The 20,754-nt window shown below is 37.0% G+C and overlaps 1 protein-coding gene across 7 annotated transcripts in view; it reads left to right on the forward strand.

Annotated features, from left to right (window-relative positions):
* The window catches only part of si:ch211-220i18.4 (SRSF protein kinase 3), a 33,791-nt gene that overhangs the window by 10,469 nt on the left and 2,568 nt on the right, over window positions 1-20,754 (forward strand). For 5 of the 7 annotated variants that reach the window (XM_061904919.1, XM_061904925.1, XM_061904924.1 and 2 more), the window contains 9 exons: window positions 131-239; window positions 5,229-5,316; window positions 5,387-5,474; window positions 8,717-8,823; window positions 8,896-9,058; window positions 9,178-9,254; window positions 13,977-14,084; window positions 17,414-17,483; window positions 17,573-17,665. In XM_061904919.1, the coding sequence (XP_061760903.1) occupies window positions 131-239; window positions 5,229-5,316; window positions 5,387-5,474; window positions 8,717-8,823; window positions 8,896-9,058; window positions 9,178-9,254; window positions 13,977-14,084; window positions 17,414-17,483; window positions 17,573-17,665 (903 nt within the window). Of the gene's footprint in view, window positions 1-130; window positions 240-5,228; window positions 5,317-5,386; window positions 5,475-8,716; window positions 8,824-8,895; window positions 9,059-9,177; window positions 9,255-13,976; window positions 14,085-17,413; window positions 17,484-17,572; window positions 17,666-17,741; window positions 17,817-20,754 lie in introns of all 7 variants that reach the window. The other 2 variants (XM_061904921.1, XM_061904922.1) reach the window with 2 other exon arrangements.

A 20,754-nucleotide genomic window follows, 5' to 3' on the forward strand; every position in this document is an offset into this window, starting at 1 on the left:
TCTCTGTCTTAATGTTCTACATTTTTATATTTTTATCTTTTAGACATGGTTTTGATGACAAGCAAGCATGATGGATTTAAGCCTCATGGCTCTTCCTTCCCTTTTATTTATTTTGCTTTAATGTCCTCAGGTGGTTATCACCCCGTGCAGATAGGCGACACATTTAATAGAAGGTACAAGGTGCTCTCGAAGCTCGGCTGGGGTTATTTCTCCACTGTGTGGCTCTGTCTGGATCTCAGGTAAAGCCTCACTTCTTAATGAACATGTTTTGGGGTATTGCAATGAAAATTCTCCTAATGAAAATGCTTTGGCGAGGCAAAGAAACCTGAGCTACACTGTTTGTTAAAGCAGCTATTACTTGATACGACCTGTCATTTCTCCTGTAGATAAAAACAAATATATATACCGAAAGGGAATAAGCGGTAGAAAATGGATGGATGGATGGATATTACAGCAATGTGCAAAAGCATCATATCTAGGGGTGTGGGAAAAAATCGATTCGAATACGAATCCTGATTCTCACGTTGTGCGATTCAGAATCAATTCTCATTTAAAAAAAAAAAAAAATATATATATATATATATATATATATATATATATAATTTCAAATTGTTATTTTATTTATTTTTTTTTTTTATCAATCCAACAGTACAATACACAGCAATACCATAACAATGCAATCCAATTCCAAAACCAAACCTGACCCAGCAACACTCAGAACTGCAATAAACAGAACAATTGAGAGGAGACACAAACACGACACAGAACAAACTCAAAGTAGTGAAACAAAAATGAATATTATCAACAACAGTAACAATATTAGTTATCATTTCAGCATAGCAGTGATTAAAAATCCCTCATTGACATTATCATTAGACATTTATAAAAATAATAAAAAAGAACAATTGTGTCCCAGTGGCTTACACTTGCATGGCATCTCATAAGCTGGACAACACACCGTGTCCAATGTTTTCACAAAGATAAAATAAGTCTTATTTTTGGTTCGTTTAATAGTTAAAACAAATTTACATTATTGCAATCAGTTGATAAAACATTGTCCTTTACAATTATAAAAAGCTTTTTAAAAAAAAGCTACTACTCTGCTAGCATGTCAGCAGACTGGGGTAGATCCTGCTGAAATCCTATGTATTGAATGAATATAGAATCGTTTTGAATCGGAAAAATATCGTTTTTTAATCGAGAATCGCGTTGAATCGAAAAAAATCGATATATAATCGAATCGCGACCCCAAGAATCTATATTGAATCGAATCGTGGGACACCCAAAGATTCGCAGCCCTAATCATATCCTTTACCTCAACAGTTTTTAACTAAATTGTGATGTTACTGTAAATTGTTATAAACTGTTTAAATTATGTTACTGTTTTTATTGTTTTATGTGCAGCACGTTGGTCAACTTATGTTGTTTTAATATTCTGTATATTATTCTATATTCTATTCTGTGTTATGTGTTTTATTTTGCACGATTGCACCAAATAAAATTCCTAGTTTGTGAACCCGTTCTCAAACAATGGCAATAAAAACTGATTCTGATTCTATATAAATAGTTTGACTTGATTACACACAATCATTTTATATACCTTGCACAATAAAAAACATAGAAATAAAATCAGAATCAGAAATGATTAAAACAATTGGAAATCCAATTATAAGAAAAAATACTAAGTTGGTCTACATAATTAATTACAATTGACAAAATTGTTAAAAAAAATATATGTGTGTTTATACATATATTTTAATTGATTATAGTGGAACTGCAGACATGCTCGAAGACAGTTGTTATGCATTAAAATATATTTTTTAAATGTAGAGGATTTTTATTTGTAAAGTGTAAAACATGGCAAACAATCATTTCTTAAATAGTTCATTGTATTAATCATTTTGAAATTATTATTGGAGCTGTCAAACTATTGAAATATTTAATTTAATCGCACAAATCATATTGTAGATAGTTAACCCATAATTAATCGCAAATATTATCTTTATTAAGTGTACTTTAATAAAAAGTACACAAACAGATGCAGGACATTTTACACTTTAGTCTAATCCAGTTCTCCTTTTCTCCCATTCTGAACATATGCACATACAGTATATGACACAAACACTGTATTTTTTTGGGCTACTGTACATTCCAGCTTCATTACTAATTTTCACTTCGTCTCATAACTTGTTTCTCGGTCAGTCTGTGCTCTGACATAATTGCAATGTGTCATTTCTGTGTGTCTGGGGCTGTGTCAAGTCGACCGGGGGCGCTGTAACCAGGGAACATTAAAAAAAAAAAACAAGCCCAAAACACTGCAATCTGCGACTCACAAACATTGCATTAAGTCGCTTGTAATACGCAAACTTTGCAATACTGCTGCTAGCAGCTAAGAACTCCCGATGATATAACTCAACTCGCAGCGACAGTAGATGGAAATAACTTATAACTGGTTTATGGTATGAGTTTATTTCCAACATGCATACAACATGATACATCACAAATTCTAGTTTCTTTATTCAACATGTTCGAAAAGGAGTACGAAGAAGCACAGCTTAATTGATCCTACTCCTTTTCCCTTTCATAGCAATTGCTAACACTTTTGTTCACTTCCGTTCCCAATTTGTTCACAATAAACTTGTTACGCCTGGAACGCATTTTGAATGCGCGAGTCATGCTACAAGACTCGGACAAGGCAGGATAGTAGGTAAGAACTTGTTTTAATAGAAAAAATGACAAAACACTTGACAAAAAACAAAGAAACGGCGTGCCTACGCACGGGAAGCTAAATGCTAATGGTTAGCAAGCATAGAGTTCAAAGTCCCAGGGTAAACGACGTGCAGAGCGCACGCGAAGCTAAGACGTGACTTAGCCAGGTAGATACGAGGCAGAATAACCAAACTTGACTGTTGCGAGTAGCAAACAAAACATCCAGGACAAACACAGCTAGCAGGCGGGCTTAAATACTCAAACAATAATCAAAAACAGGTGAGCTTCAGAAAGTCATTGCAGGTGGAGCAAATGAAGTCGCCATGGTGACAAATACAAACAAGGAAGTGCAAACTCAACTCAGGTAACGGAAGAGTCCAAAATTAATTAGAAAACACACAAAAAGGACTCAAGAACAAAACTATGTCCGATCCGGGAGGCGGATCGCGACAAAACTCAGATTCAACATGAATAAATAACACTCTGTAAGTAAGTTGTATTATAAATTGAGATTAATAAGATTATCAATAAATTAAAAATGTTCAATATTGTACTTTGCAAATTATTTGAATTCGAACAGTTCCTTAAAGCGGATCATATTAGTACATGTTTCATTTCTTCACTTAATCCATTTCATAATTCAATTCCACATACTGATATACTAAAGGTTTTAAGTGTTGTTTGTGCATACACATTTTTTTCTAAGGTTGTATTTCTCCTCTTTTGTTGAGAATAATTGTTGTATGTTCTTTTAGAGCAGGTTTTAGTTTGCTTTGTACATCATTTTGGCAGTTTGCAAATTCACAATATCATTGAAGATTTTTAATAAATAAAGGGTTTGAAAGGTTCTTTATATCCAAAAATATGTATTATTCTACCTGACCTCTTTTGTTACATGGTTAGTGACTGAGATGTACTTTTGCAGTTATTTCCCCATATTTCTACACAATAACTAAGATATGGTAACACTAGCGAGTAATAAATAATATAGTGTTACTTTTTTTGTCCAATTCATATTTCGAGGTTGTTCATTATTGATGTATTTCTTGTCACCGTCTGTTCTATTTTTTATTTGAGATTTCCAGTTCATTATATCATCTATTGTTACACGTGGAAATTTGTTTTCATTTACTCTTTTGATGTCTACACCGTCTATTTGTATTTGTGTTTGACTTTCTCTTTTACTGTTACTGATTAGCATTATTTCAATTTCACTGAGATTCAACATTAGTCTGTTTTTGTTCAACTATGTCTTTGGTTCTGTTATTATTTGTATTTTCGTCTGTGTGTTTTCTCCTGAACAAAATGCAGTTATATCGTCTGCGAATAATATTAAAAATGTCATTTATATAAAGATGGAACGATTTTGGTCCCAGTATTGAACCCCGTGGTACGCCACATGATATATTTAGCATTGTAGACGTGTGTTCACCTAGCTCAGGGGTGTCCAAAGCGTGGCCCGGGGGACATTTGCGGCCTGCAGCTAATTCTGGAAATGCTATTGCAAAAATAAAAAAAAACATTAAAAAAAAGGGGAATGAGGTGAAATCTAACTAGAACAAGTTGCAATGTTGACACAAAGCTGCCATGCAGGCTGTTTTTTTTCTTTTGTCTATCTTTATTTTTCTTTTCTTGCCATTGCTCAAAAAAAAAAATCAATGTTATAATGAATTACTGACCTATTCAGTGCTCCAATAATTTGAAATATTTCACTTTAAAATGATTTATGTGGAAAATATTGCATATTTTGTGTGGTTGCCATACAAAAACAATGTTTTCTTGGACAAAAGAGCATACAACAAACATAATAGTTAAAACTTAAAATCGACAGATATATCTGAAGTTAATCTCGTAACTTAAGTGTTGAAAGTAAAAAAAAACTAATACAAAATTATCACTTTATGAGTGGGGCACCGTTTGGATCCCAAATATATTTAATGGGACTTTATTTATCTTTTCACTGTGATTACTAAAAAAAATAATTAAAATCAATGGTGACCTGCATTATTGATATTTTTAAGGCTCTAATTACTTCACATCAAACATTGCTTTCTGAATGTTTTGGGCAGTGGGGCAAATACTGCATATTTCTATGTTATTGTAAAAAACAAAGTTGTCTTTGACAGAAAAGGCATAAAACCTTTTTGGGTTTTTTTTAACTTTATATCAACCTGAAGTTGGTATAATGTAGATATTTACTATAAGCATTAAATAATAATAAAAATGAAATAATTTGACTTGTTTTTAACATTAGACCCTTTATGGTCCCCGGCAGCCCTAAAGGTAAAAAAACAAAAAATAAATCCATACATTTTGTTATGGTTTGAAAGTGAAAAATATCAAAATGGCCCCCGTGTGCTTTATTTCTTTTCGTGTGCGGCCCTCTGTGGAAAAAGTTTGGACATCCCTGACCTAGCTTCTCGTATTGATTCCTGTTGGTTAAGTAGCTTCCATATGTTTTATATTGTCTATATTGTCATGATGCAAGCTTATTGCTAGATATGATGTGTTGGTTGCAGTTTTGGTCGTCGCGTTGCTGTGAAGATTCTGAAGAGTGGAGCTGGTTTCGCTCAGGCGGGACAGGATGAACTTGCCCTCTTAAGATGTGTTAGTAAAAAACGTTTTGTTTTTATGTCAGCTCTTTTGCACTTCTAATATTTCCTTCTCTACTTTACAGACCGGTGGGTCCTCCAGAAGGCATCCACATAGTGGGAAGATAGTTCAGCTGCAGGATGAGTTCAAGCTGGCCGGAGTCAATGGAGTTCGTATCCTTTCAGAGAGATGGATGAAAATATGTAGATCATTTAAGGTTGATGACTACTAAACCAGTCATTGATATAAAGTGAAACCTCTAGAATGCGCCTAAGTTTGTACCATGTGTATGTCTCCAGTATGGGTGCATTCACAGTATATACAAAATGCAATACATGATACCTTAAAGGCCTACTAAAATGAGATGTTCTTATTCAAACGGGGATAGCAGGTCCATTCTATGTGTCATACTTGATTATTTTGTGATATTGCCATATTTTTTGCTGAAAGTATTTAGTAGAGAACATCGACGATAAAGTTCGCAAACTTTTGGTCGCTAATAAAAAAGCATTGCCTGTACCGGAAGTAGCAGACGATGTGCACGTGACGTCACGGGTTGTGGAGCTCCTCACATCTGAACATTGTTTACAATCATGGCCACCAGCAGCGAGAGCGATTTGGACCGAGAAAGCGACGATTTCCCCATTAATGTGAGCAAGGAGGAAAGATTTGTGGATGAGGAAAGTGAGAGTGAAGGACTAGGAAAAAAAAAAGGCGGGGGCAGTGGGAGCGATTCAGATATAAGACACATTTACTAGGATAATTCTGGAAAATCCCTTACCTGCCTTTTGTGTTACTAGTGTTTTAGTGAAATTATATAGTACCTGAAAGTCAGGGGGGTGTGGCCACAGGTGTGGTGACTGCCAGTGTTTCCGGTGGGAGTAGGTAATAGTCCGCAGCTGCAGGAGGACGCAAGCTCCGCTCATGTCTACGGTAAGAGCCGTAGACATGAGCACTACACTGCTTTCCACCAACAGCATTCTTCTTTGACATCTCCATTATTAATTGAACAAATTGCAAAAGATTCAGTATCACAGATGTCCAGAATACTGTGTAATTATGCGATGAAAAGAGACGACTTGTAGCTGTGACTGGTGCTGGGAGAACATGTCCGCTACCACCGGTGACGTCACCCGCACGCGTCATCATTCCGCGACGTTTTCAACAGGATACATCGCGGGAAATTTAAAATTGCAATTTAGTAAACTAAAAAGCCCGTATTGGCATGTGTTGCAATGTTAAGATTTCATCATTGATATTTAAACTATCAGACTGCGTGGTCGCTAGTAGTGGCTTTCAGTAGGCCTTTAAAACCTCTAAAGGCGTAGTGGCCACATGCGTGGACAGCACCTTATAACTCTTTTTTTTTCCCAAATTGTGTACACTACTGAATTGGGGTCTAATGGCTGCTTATGTGGACACTAATACTGTCATCTGGTGGTGTCAGAAGAGTATAACATACCGTATTTTTCGGACTATAAGTCTCAGTTTTTTTCCTAGTTTGACCGGGGGTGCGACTTATACTCAGGAGCGACTTATGTGTGAAATTATTAACACATTACCGTAAAATGTCAAATAATATTATTTACCTCATTCACGTAAGAGACTAGACTTATAAGATTTCATGGGATTTAGCAATTAGGAGTGACAGATTGTTTGGTAAAGGTATAGCATGTTCTATATGTTATAGTTATTTGAATGACTCTTACCATAATATGTTAGGTTAAAATAGCAGGCACCTTCTCAGTTGCTTATTTATGCGTCAAAAAACGTACACTTATTCAGCTTGATGTTCACTATTCTGTAATTTATTTCAAATTGCCTTTCAAATGTCTATTCTTGGTGTTGGGTTTTAGCAAAAAAATGTCCCCAAAAATGCGACTTATATTCCAGTGCGACTTATATGTTTTTTCCATTCTTCATTGTGCATTTTCGGCAGGTGCGACTTATACTCCGGAGCGACTTATACTTCGAAACATACGGTACATGGGATTTGTAAAAAGTGTAAAAATTTAAATTAGCATGTCTCTATACATGAAGTACATGTTTGTGTATTTATGGACTAAGTACATCATATCAAAAGATGATTCTTAATTGTTATTCTGAAAAAGGTCCAATAAGCCCAAATAGCAAATAGAAATAAAGCATGTAAACAAACAGCTTGGGCCTTAAAGGCCTATTGAAACCCACTACTACCGCAATTTTAAATTTCCCGCGAAGTGTCCTGTTGAAAACGTTGCGGAATGATGACGCTCATGTTGACGCCTGCTTGTAACGTTATTAGTTGTAGCGGACATTTTATCCCAGCCCCACTCACGGCTAAAAGTCGTCCGATTTAAAAGCATAATTACACAGTATTTTGGACATCTGTCTTGCTGAATCTTTTGCAATTTGTTCAATTAATTAATTAATTGTTCAAACTTTGTTTGTTTTGAAGCTTTAATATGGAACAGAGCAGTCAAGCGAACATTTTTCTCTACCAGATGTCAACCAGCAGGTTTTGGTGAGAAAATTGTGGTAATAAGTCGACTATTATCGGAGACATAAGCGCCGCTTGCGTCGTCCTGCAGCTGTCAAAGATGTAGCTGCGACTTTCTTGGCTTCTCCATGGCTTCCATCTGAGACACTGGCGATTACCACAACCCTCACTAAAACACTAGTAACACAATAAGCAGATAAGGGATTTTTCTAGAATTATCCTAGTAAATGTGTCTAATAACATCTGAATCGCTCCCACTGCCCTGTCTTTTTTTTAATTTTTATATTTATTATTCACTCTAACTTTCGTCATCCACGAATTGTTCATCCCCGCTCAAATTAATGGGGAAATCGTCGCTTGCTCGGTCCGAATCGCTCTTGCTGCTGGAGGCTATGATTGTAAACAATGTGAGGATATGAGGAGCTCCACAACCCGTGACGTCACGGGCACATCGTCTGCTACTTCCGGTAAAGGCAAGGCTTTTTTATTAGCAACCAAAAGTTGCGAACTTTATCATCGATGTTCTCTACTAAATCCTTTCAGCAATAATATGGCAATATCGCAAAATGATGAAGTATGACACATAGAATGGACCTACTATCCCCGTTTAAATAAGAACATCTCATTTCCGTAGGCCTTCAAGAGGGTTAATGCAGTGATTGTCAAACTTGATTCTCCAAGTACCACCATAATGAACAACATTGAAATATAGTTGTATAGTAGGCCTAAGTATTCATTAAAAACAAGGCAAAGGTTTTATTTAACAAGTATGATTAATATTTTAGCCATTGTGACATTAGACACAGTTTGAACAGTAACACTGTGTTTAAATATAGGAAAATAAAACATTGTACTTTAGTCAAGTGATATTTTGGCGTACCACAAGTGCTACACGTCACACAGTTTGAGAACCACGCCTAAACGGATGCTGCTTAGACATATGTCTAGTGTTGGAGCTACTGGGACCAGACCTGAGAACCTTGCAGGCGCACTTTAAGAATCGGCGACTCTTTCAGCCTTGTGTCAAACAAATACTCATTCAGGTAAATAATGTGCTGTGAATGTCGTATAATATTACTGCTAATATGTCCATTTTATTACTCTTTTTGGTCCAGGTGCTGCAAGGTTTGGATTACCTTCACGATCAGTGTAAAATAATCCACACAGACATCAAGCCAGAGAACATTCTGCTGTGCATAAACCAGCAGTCCAACAATCAACCAGTGGGTGGCAGCAGTGTGCCCAGTCTACCTATTGAGGATGAGGTTCAGCCCAAAGGCAAATTTGTTTGTTTATTGCTGCAAAGTAATCAAGCAATACAAATTCACTTGTTGTACTGTATTTAGTATTTTAGAAATGTGTTTACACTTTTGTTTTTCCAATGATTTGCCTTCTAGAAAAAGAAGAGGCTACTCCCTGCGTGTTCACTGAAGTTACAGTGAAGATCGCTGACCTGGGGAGTTCCTGTTGGGTGGTCAGTAGTTTTTTAAATGCTATTACCATTTAATTTGGCTTCATTTTAAATCTTTCAACTACAAAGCCAGATTTTTAGGTAAATAAGAATCAATTACAAAAGTCGGAGGCAAGAACAATGTTTTTTGGTCTCATGTTGGGGATTGGATACAGTAGGGATTTAAAAATGACCAGTATTAAAGATGGACCTGTAACGCTTGCTGGGCATAGTGATGCCGGATTGCTTCTTCCAAGAATGCAGTCTGGCTCGAACAAAGCATACAGTAAAAAACAAATATTTATTTAACTAATAAAACAGACAATGAACAGAAAAACTGGCACAAGGGCACAAAAAAGATCAAACAAAAACTACTAGCATGAGAGTTAGAGATAGACAAGGCGTAGCGTGAAAACAAGCGAGTAGAAACATGGAATAGCAGACGTCACTTGTTGCATGTAAACAAATTAGGATGCGACAAAAACTGAACAAAAAAGGCAGTGATCAAGAGAAACAGGTGTGCGTCAACAGCAAGTAGCAGGTGGAACTAATATGAAACCATAATGACAGAACAAACAGAAACTAAGGAAGTCAAACACAAACAGAACATGACACAAAAACGGAACAAAACCAGCATAGAGTATGATCCGGGCAGCGGATCATAACAAAATCAATTTCAAACTTTGAAAGCTCCCTTCATGATTTTACTATATGTAGAATTAATAACCACACTTCTATGAAGTCTTGGACCAGTAATAATGCTCTTTTCCTGGAGATGCAAGCTAGCACACTACCGTATTTTTCGGAATACAAGTCGCAGTTTTTTTCATCGTTTGGCTGGGTGTGCAACTTGTACTCAGGAGCGACTTATGTGTGAAATTATTAACACATTACCGTAAAAAAATATCATATAATTTATTTAGCTCATTCACGTAAGAGACTAGACCAGTGGTTCTTAACCTGGGTTCGATGGAACCCCAGGGGTCCGGTGAGCCGGCCTCAGGGGTTTGGCGGAGGTCAAGACACACCCGATTCATCGTGTCAATAAAAACTTCTCCCTATTAGGGTATTACGGATACGGCAACAGCAGAAGTCACACTGATCTGCAGGCGTGTCATTTGTTGTGAGTTTATGCACTGTCGGTTTTGTTCTTTGAACAAGGTGATGTTCATGCACGCTTCATTTTGTGCACCAGTAAAAAAACATGGTAGTACTTTAGTATGGGGAACATATGTACAATTAATTAGTGGCTTATTAACATGCAAATTGGTAACATATTGGCCCTTAACCAGTTATCATTAAGTGCTTATTAATGCCTTATTCGGCATGGCCTCATTATAACCCTAACCCTAATCCTAACCAAATAATTCTAAATTAAGTCTTTGTTACTTGGAATATGTTCCCCTAGTGTCCGAAAACCTCTAAATTAAGTCTTTGTTACTTAGAATATGTTCTCCATACTAAAGTGTTACCAAAAACTCCTACCTTTGTCTTGAATTTGAAAAAAAACATTTTATTTTTCACTAAGAAGTGTTCGATTAACGCGCATATGAAACTAATTGGGTTCGGTACATCCAACAAGGTTAAGAACCACTGGACTAGACGTATAAGATTTCATCAGATTTTGCAATTAGGAGTGACAGATAGTTTGGTAAAGGTATAGCATGTTCTATATGTTATAGTAATTTGAATGACTCTCACCATAATATGTTACAGTGGGGAAAAAAGTATTTAGTCAGCCAGCGATTGTGCAAGTTCTCCCACTTCAAATGATGACAGAGGTCTGTCATTTTCATCATAGGTACACTTCAACTGTGAGAGACCGAACGTGAAAAAAAAAATCCAGGAATTCACATTGTAGGAATTTTAAAGAATTTATTTGTAAATTATGGTGGAAAATAAGTATTTGGTCAACCATTCAAGGCTCTCACTGATGGAAGGAGGTTTTGGCTCAGAATCTCACGATTCATGGTCCCATTCATTCTTTTCTTAACACGGATAAATCGTCCTGTCCCCTTAGCAGAAAAACAGCCCCAAAGCATGATGTTTCCACCCCCATGCTTCACAGTAGGTATGGTGTTCTTGGGATGCAACTCAGTATTCTTCTTCCTCCAAACACGACGAGTTGAGTTGATACCAAAATGGATACATGGATGATACAGCAGAGGATTGGGAGAATGTCATGTGGTCAGATGAAACCAAAATAGAACTTTTTGGTATAAACTCAACTCGTCGTGTTTGAAGGAAGAAGAATACTGAGTTGTTAACATAGCAGGCACCTTCTCAGTTGGTTATTTATGCGTCATATAACGTTGTTCAGCCTGTTGTTCACTATTCTTTATTTATTTTAAATTGCCTTTCAAATGTCTATTCTTGGTGTTGGGTTTTACCAAATAAATTTCCCCCAAAAATCCGACTTATACTCCAGTGTGACTTATATATGTTTTTTTCGGCATGTGCGACTTATACCCCAGAGCGACTTATACTCCGAAAAATTCGGTAATAACTAACTATCTTGAATGCTAACATGATTATAAGACACATTAATGTCTTTCACCATTAAAATGTACATTTAAACACTCAAATACAAATAATGTGGCTCTTAAAACTCAACTTTTCTTACGTATGGGTACTTCTTGCCATTGTGTGTATGGGATCTGCGTAAGTCCCGAAGAATACAGATCAAATCATTTCCAAGATATTTACAAAATAATTGTGCCTTCTTTCATAATTCTGGTAAACGAGCTGTTTGGAATTTTCCCCATTGGTGACATCAGCGGACGATTCATATATGGCAGAAATGCACCCAAAGGGTTTTGCTAGCATCCACCGTCATAGTCCGACGCTGTTGTCAATCATCTTTCTTTTTCCGCTATCTTTTTGTTGAGGCAGACTGGCTCGTACATGCACATGCATCCTCCACTGTTGCCATTTGCAATACAGAATAGCTTATAGTTCAAACTTACATCTGTCAGTAGACTCCACATGGAAGCACTATTACCTACAGCAGGGGTCACCAATGCGGTGCCCGCGGGCACCAGGTCGCCCGTAAGGACCAGATGAGTCGCCCGCTGGCCTGTTCTAAAAATAGCTCAAATAGCAGCACTTACCAGTGAGCTGCCTCTATTTTTTAAATTGTATTTATTTACTAGCAAGCTGGTCTCGCTTTGCTTGACATTTTGAATTCTAAGACAGACAAAACTCAAATAGAATTTGAAAATCCAAGAAAATATTTTAAAGACTTGGTCTTCACTTGTTTAAATAAATCCATTAATTTTTTTACTTTGCTTCTTATAACTTTCAGAAAGACAATTTTAGAGAAAAAATACAACCTTAAAAATGATTTTAGGATTTTTAAACACATATACCTTTTTGAATTTCTTCCTCTCCATCCATCCATCCATTTTTCTACCGCTTATTACCCTTGGGGTCGCGGGGGGCGCTGGTGCCTATCTCAGCTACAATCGGGCAGAAGGCGGGGTACACCCTGGACGAGGGCCAACACAGATAAACAGACAACATTCACACTCACATTCACACACTAAGGCCCATTTAGTGTTTCCAATCAACCTATCCCCAGGTGTATGTCTTGCACCTGGGGAGGAAGCCTGGGAGGAAGCCGGAGTACCCGGAGGGAACCCACGCAGTCACGGGGAGAACATGCAAACTCCACACAGAAAGATCCCGAGCCCGGGATTGAACCCAGGATTACTCAGGATATTCGTATTGTGAGGCAGACGCACTAACCCCTCTGCCATCGTGAAGCCCCAATTTAAATCAATGTTCAAGTATTTATTTATTTTTTTATTGTAAAGAATAATAAATAAAATTTAATTTAATTCTTCATTTTAGCTTCTGTTTTTTTGACGAAGGATATTTGTGAAATAGTTCTTCAAACTTACAATGATTAAAATTCATTGTCTTTGTTAGAAATATAGCTTGGTCCAATTTGTAATATATTCTAACAAAGTGCAGATTGGATTTTAACCTATTTAAAACATGTCATCAAAATTCTAAAATTGATTTTAATCAGGAAAAATTACTAATGATTTTCCATAAAAAATGTTTTTAATTTTTTCAAAAAGATTCGAATTAGCTAGTTTTTCTCTTCTTTTTTTCAGTAGAATTTTGAATTTTAAAGAGTCGATATTGAAGACTATTTTTAAAAATTTTATTTTCATTTTTTTAGTGTTTTCTCTTCTTTTAAACCGTTCAATTAAGTGTTTTTTTTTCATCATTAATTCTCTACAAAAAGCCTTCCGTAGAAGGAAAAAAAATGTACCACAGAAATACAATTTATTTAAGTGTGTATCAAACTGGTAGCCCTTCGCATTAATCAGTACCCAGGAAGTAGCTCTTGCTTTGAAAAAGGTTGGTGACCCCTGACCTACAGCATAGCTGACGGGGAGAAGACGCTGTCAAAGGGGAGCCACTTAAATAAAACGGCCCACAAAATGACGCATCCTGAAGAGACGTTCAAAAAACTGCTTGAGGATGATTTGTAAAACATATTCTATGCAAAATGTGGAGCAAAGAACCACCATTACATGTTATGTAGACCACAAGATAGTGTTTTTAATGTAGAAAAAAAATATCATAATATGACCCCTTAAAGAAGCCAGAACAGTATTTAATGCTTCATGTCTGTTTAAGTATTTTATACATTTAAATTAAACTTGAAGTATTTAAGTGTGTGTATACATATTTCTTGAGAACATTTTAATTGATACATTTTTTTTGGAACAGTACAAACATTTCTGTGGGGAGATCCAGACTCGTCAGTACCGTTCATTGGAGGTCCTACTTGGGTCTGAGTACGGCCCGCCGGCAGACATCTGGAGCGTGGCCTGCATGGTGAGAAACCAACTGAATGTTGTCACTCAAGGAAATGTTTTCATTAAAGATAATACTTTATATGTACAAATTATGTTCAGTATTTCTTTTTGTTTTTTTTTTGATTCAGTGTGATGAGACATTCTTGGACATTTGTAGAAATCTCTGGCTTGTACTCCAGCAAGTGTGCCGACACTTCATACCTGCGACTTTTTGAGTGGCTCGTTTTTTTTTTAACTATCATGCATTCATCATTAATACCAATTCGGGAGGAAAAATCAGAACGGTGGAGGGAAAAAAAACGTTTTAAGTTTAGGCCCTCATCAATGTTTTTAGCTTTTGTGGGCTAAGTGAATTTAAATTGCTGGCCACTCACTTTCACTTAGTTTATTGTGGTCTACGCTTACCATGGAAATGCACTAATAAGCTCGGGGTGTCCCAATCTTTTTTCTTTTTTTTTTCCGATATGAATCTGATGCAATATCAGCACAAATCATAATACATTTATTATTTCGTAGTGTGGAATGTTAGAAGAAGACAGAGAAACAGAGAACAATGTAATGCATCAAAAACACTAAACCTATTTATTATTTGGAAATGGATTTATTGTCAATTCTTAACATGCACAAGACACATAAGAACTGAAAAGTAAATTTTCGGCACAGTCCCACTAAGAGCAGACATACGTTCCAGGGAGACAAGACGGGACTGCCAACGGATCAGCCATTTTTACGGCACTCCTTAAAAAAGGTGGGAAAAAGGTGATAGTGGGAAAGGGGGGGAAGAGTAAAAAACACATCAGTCAAAGGCTGAGTCCAAGGGAAAAAAAACTCATTTGTTCAGACAAGACAAACAAAGAGAGCAAGCTGGGAGAAAAATGTGACCGCCCTCAACAGAGGCAAGAAAAAAAGACCACCTTTCTTTACCACTTGGAATGGAATTCTACTGTATTTGAATTAAAATGGAATGATTATTATTTTCCTCACTGACACCTGATGGGCACAATGAATCATTAAGTTAAGGTAATGATGCGGACACGTTTGTTACCAGATACTTTCTTATACGCTTTGTTCCTGAAAACTTTGTGTCTCTAAGAAATATGTAAATATTAGGCCTGCGAATCGTTGGGTGTCCCACGATTTGATTCAATATCGATTCTTGGGGTAGCGATTCGAGTATATATCGATTTTTTTTTTCTCGATTCAACGCGATTCTCAATTCAAAAACGATATTTTTCCGATTCAAAACAATTGTGTATTGATTCAATACATAGATTTCAGCAGGATCTACCCCACTCTGCTGACATGCTAGCAGAGTAGTAGATTTAAAAAAAAAAGCTTTTATAATTTTAAAGGACAATGTTTTATCAACTGATTGCAATAATGTAAATTAGTTTGAACTATTAAAGGAACCAAAAATATGACTTATTTTATCTTTGTGAAAACATTGGACACAGTGTGTTGTCCAGCTTATGAGATGCCATGCAAGTGTAAGCCACTGTGACACTATTGTTCTTTTTTATTATTTTTATAAATGTCAATGAAGGACTTTTAATCACTGCTATGCTGAAATTATAACTAATATTGATACTGTTGTTGATAATATTAATTTTGTTTCACTACTTTTGGTTTGTTCTGTGTGGTGTTTGTGTCTCCTCTTAATTGTTCTGTTTATTGCAGTTCTGAGTGTTGCTGGGTCAGGGTTGGTTTTGGAATTGGATTGCATTGTTATGGTATTGCTGTGTATTGTTTTGTTGGATTGATGAATAAAAAAAAAACATATCGTTTAAAAAAAAAAAGAGAATCGATTCTGAATCGCACAACATGAGAATCGCAATTCGCATTCGAATTGATTTTTTTCCCCACACCTTAGTAAATATAATTTTTTTAAACTTCTATATCGACAGACTCATGTTTCATACACTAATATTGTTCATTTAAGGACACTTATTGTGCAAAGTATGTCTAGCTTGTGTGCTTAGGTTTACCTTTTGTAAATGACTTTACTAAAATACAAGAAAAGACCAACATCTAAAGGACATTTGCATGTTGACTGGCTGAGCTTTGCACAAGTAAACACGCTGCAGGACTGCTTGTATCGGAGTCTTAAATACGAGATTTTAGATGCAAGCCGATGTACTGAAATTAGGGGTGTAACGGTACACAAAAATTTCGGTTCAGTACGTACCTCGATTTAGAGGTCACGGTTCGGTTCATTTTCGGTACAGTAAAAAAACAACAAAATATAATATTTTTGGTTATTTATTTACCAAATTTGTAAACAATGGTTTTATCCTTTAACATTGGGAACACTATAATAATTCTGCCCACATTAATCCACATTAAACTGCCTCAAGTTGTTGCTTTGATTGAAAAAAAATACAAAACTTTTCTTCTACATATAAAAAGTGCAACATTAAACAGTTTCAAGTCAACTCATGATGCTTAATTTATCACAGCATTTGGGAAGCCTGTAGTCGATTTTTATCATGTAAATGTTATATTTTTGTCAACATATGATGTATAAATAGTACGATAACAAAAGGAAAGACTATTCATCCATGAACACCATGGAATTCAAGTGAAATAACAGACAGACAGGGCTTTGCTGCCTCTAACACACGCACACACACACACACACACACACACACACACACACACACATACACACACACAGCAAAATGAGCTAACGTTACGCTAAAAACTATTTACTGGTAGCCTTCACCTCAAGCCAGGACTGCGAGCGAGCTGAGCTACAGTTTAAGTTTCTAGAACGTCAACGGGGTCATAGTGATGTACTAGTAGTTGACTGGGAGGTGTTTTTTTTAATAATTTGGGGAGAGTACGCTGCCGTATGCTCAGCTGCTAAACACATATCTGTTCGATGCTGAAGCATTGACTACATGCGCTCTGAATACGCACTGCTGATTGGCTGTTATCCCTCTGAATACGCACTGCTGATTGGCTGTTATCGCTTCGTATGTAACCAATCAGAAGGTTGTGTGGGTGGGACAATGCTGGGTGCTGTGACAGAGGCAGAAGCAGCAAAGCAGCTTGTTAAGGCTTAAGATTTGAAACTCGTTCGATACACCCCCGTACCGAAACGGTTCAATACCAATACACGTACCGTTACACCCCTAACTGAAATACTGCAATTGTTTTATTTATTTTTTTGATGATATTGGACTGATCGTTATCTGCTTGGGAAAGTCCAAGTCTGAATATTTGCTAAATGTAGCGTCAAAGTCACCAAATTTGCAAGTTGCTGTCTTCTTATTCTATGTGACCGTTTTTTTCTTTTGTATGGACATTAAGTAGTTGTCTAAGTAATGTTGGACTGTGCTCACTCAGGCCTTTGAGTTGCTTACTGGAGACTCTCTGTTTGAACCCAAAGCTGGCGCCTCCTTCTCCCTGGAAGAAGGTACAGTATGTACTAGGTTACCAACACTGGACTGAATGAGACTATTTGTCATGCTTAAAATAACGTATTCTTTGTATGCGCATGTTTAGATCACATAGCCCAGATCATGGAGCTGCTGGGTAAAATACCACCAACTGTAGTTTTTTCCGGGAAATATTCGTCGCAGTACTTCAGCCACAGAGGTAAGAGTATGTTCTTCATTTTTTTGTTGTCCAGTAGCTTGACCACAACACAAACATGAATATATTTTATTTGAAGGATTTCTACAAACAGGCAGACAATTGTGTTTTTGACACATCAACATGGGCTGCAAACTTAAACGAGAACTGCACGGTATTTTGTTTATTTTCCTATCAATCACCATTCTTTTGAAGGGCAAGAACACGTAGGTTTTTCTTTTTTTGATGAATTCTAACTCGTAAATAAATGTTGGCAAAAGTCCGCTAAACATAATGGGATAATGGGAGCCTGTAAAGCTCTCTAACAACATCCAAAAAGCTCCATAAATGTTGTACATACATGCTGTAAGTATATATGTAATGTAGTAACACATTCACAATAAGTCGTAATATTTGCGTATTTTAATCATTTTAAGCATACTGCGGCATATTAATTTCTCAGGTGCATCGCAATGTTTGCTTTTTCCTTCTTCAACAACAATGACAACAACACTACTGCTTATGACAGGCTTCATGAACGACAACAAGGACAACTTTGGGACAAATGATTATCTAAACCTTACATGTTTGAGACTGAATATCGGGAAGATAATTTACAAGTTTTAGAAGTTGTGTACGAAACAGGTCTAGCTTAACCGAAACACTTAGCATCATGTAGCAGTATTGTTAGTTGCTAAACAAGAAATACAAACAACAAACATTGTAAAATAATCTCTTACTGTACAATGTCTGCTGTTACTGGGATGTTTATATCTTACCGTTGAAATGAATCAATCAATCAATTAATTTGTATTTATGTAGCCCTAAATCACAAGTGTCTCAAAGGGCTACACAAGCCACAACGACATCCTCTGCTCTGATCCCACATCAGGGCAAGGAAAAACTCAACCCAATGGGACAATGAGAAAAACCTTGGAGAGGACCCCAGGGCAACCGGTGCAATGGACATCGAGTGGATCTAGCATAATAGTGAGAGTCCAGTCCATAGTGGATCTAACATAATAGTGTGAGAGTCCAGTCCATAGTGGATTTAACATAATAGTGTGAGAGTCCAGTCCATAGTGGATCTAACATAATAGTGTGAGAGTCCAGTCCATAGTGGATCTAACATAATAGTGTGAGAATCTAGTCCATAGTGGATCTAACATAATAGTGAGAGTCCAGTCCATAGTGGATCTAACATAATAGTGTGAGAGTCCAGTCCATAGTGGATCTAACATAATAGTGTGAGAGTCCAGTCCATAGTGGATCTAACATAATAGTGAGAGTCCAGTCCATAGTGGATCTAACATAATAGTGAGAGTCCAGTCCATAGTGGATCTAACATAATATTGTGAGAGTCCAGTCCATAGTGGATCTAACATAATAGTGAGAGTCCAGTCCATAGTGGATCTAACATAATAGTGTGAGAATCTAGTCCATAGTGGATCTAACATAATAGTGAGAGTCCAGTCCATAGTGGATCTAACATAATAGTGTGAGAGTCCAGTCCATAGTGGATCTAACATAATAGTGTGAGAGTCCAGTCCATAGTGGATCTAACATAATAGTGAGAGTCCAGTCCATAGTGGATCTAACATAATAGTGAGAGTCCAGTCCATAGTGGATCTAACATAATAGTGAGAGTCCAGTCCATAGTGGATCTAACATAATAGTGAGAGTCCAGTCCATAGTGGATCTAACATAATAGTGAGAGTCCAGTCCATAGTGGATCTAACATAATAGTGGGAGAGTCCAGTTCATAGTGGATCTAACATAATATTGTGAGAGTCCAGTCCCTAGTGGATCTAACATAATAGTGAGAGTCCAGTCCCTAGTGGATCTAACATAATAGTGGGAGTCCAGTCCATAGTGGATCTAACATAATAGTGAGAGAGTCCAGTCCATAGTGGATCTAACATAATAGTGAGAGTCCAGTCCATAGTGGATCTAACATAATAGTGTGAGAGTCCAGTCCATAGTGGATCTAACATAATAGTCAGAGTCCAGTCCATAGTGGATCTAACATAATAGTGACAGTCCAGTCCATAGTGGATCTAACATAATAGTGAGAGTCCAGTCCATAGTGGATCTAACATAATAGTGAGAGAGTCCAGTCCATAGTGGATCTAACATAATAGTGAGAGTCCAGTCAATAGTGGATCTAACATAATAGTGAGAGTCCAGTCCATAGTGGATCTAACATAATAGTGAGAGAGTCCAGTCCATAGTGGATCTAACATAATAGTGAGAGTCCAGTCCATAGTGGATCTAACATAATAGTGAGAGAGTCCAGTCCATAGTGGATCTAACATAATATTGTTAGAGTCCAGTCCATAGTGGATCTAACATAATAGTGAGAGTCCAGTCCATAGTGGGGCCAGCAGGAGACCATCCCGTGTGGAGAGAGGTCAGCAGCACAGAGATGTCCCCAACCGATGCATAGATGAGCGGTCCACCCCGGGTCCCGACTTTGGACAGCCAGCGCTTCATCCGTGGCCACTGAAGCTGTGCCCCCTCCTCCACGAGGGAGAGGGGGGCAGAGCAGAAAAGAAACAGCAGATCAACTGGTCTAAAAGGGGGTCTATTTAAAGGCTAGAGTTTACCAATGGGTTTTAAGATGGGATTTAAATGATTCTACGACAAATGAAGAATTTGTCATAATCCTGCCGCAGGTACAAGTAAAAAAGTTGCCCGAAACACGCATTTTTCTTGTCTTTCTCGCCATCTTTGGGTCTAAATTGAATGTCAGTGTTGACCAACTTCAACATCCTTCACATATCCACATGAGAGGCATGATTTGTAATCTGGTATTAACTTTCACCAACTCTGAGGCGATGCAGCAGCTCAGTGTGTCAATGTAGCAGCATAAGCTAGTTAGCGCTCCGTGATCACGACGTAGTTAAAAATAGTTCAACGCTTATAATACAAATATTGGTAATACTTGGTTAATATTCAGGTCACAAGCTGTAAGTACAGTACTGTTGGCGGTTTTTGGACGTGTTTTAGAGGCCTTTACAGGCACAATAGAGTACTCCTGTTACCTGCATTTTTAACCAACTCATACTTGTCGTATTTTACAACTTAGAATGCGTGAAGAAACAAAATCATGT

Source organism: Nerophis ophidion, linkage group LG06 (genome assembly GCF_033978795.1).
Source record: "Nerophis ophidion isolate RoL-2023_Sa linkage group LG06, RoL_Noph_v1.0, whole genome shotgun sequence".
Lineage (NCBI taxonomy): Eukaryota > Metazoa > Chordata > Actinopteri > Syngnathiformes > Syngnathidae > Nerophis > Nerophis ophidion.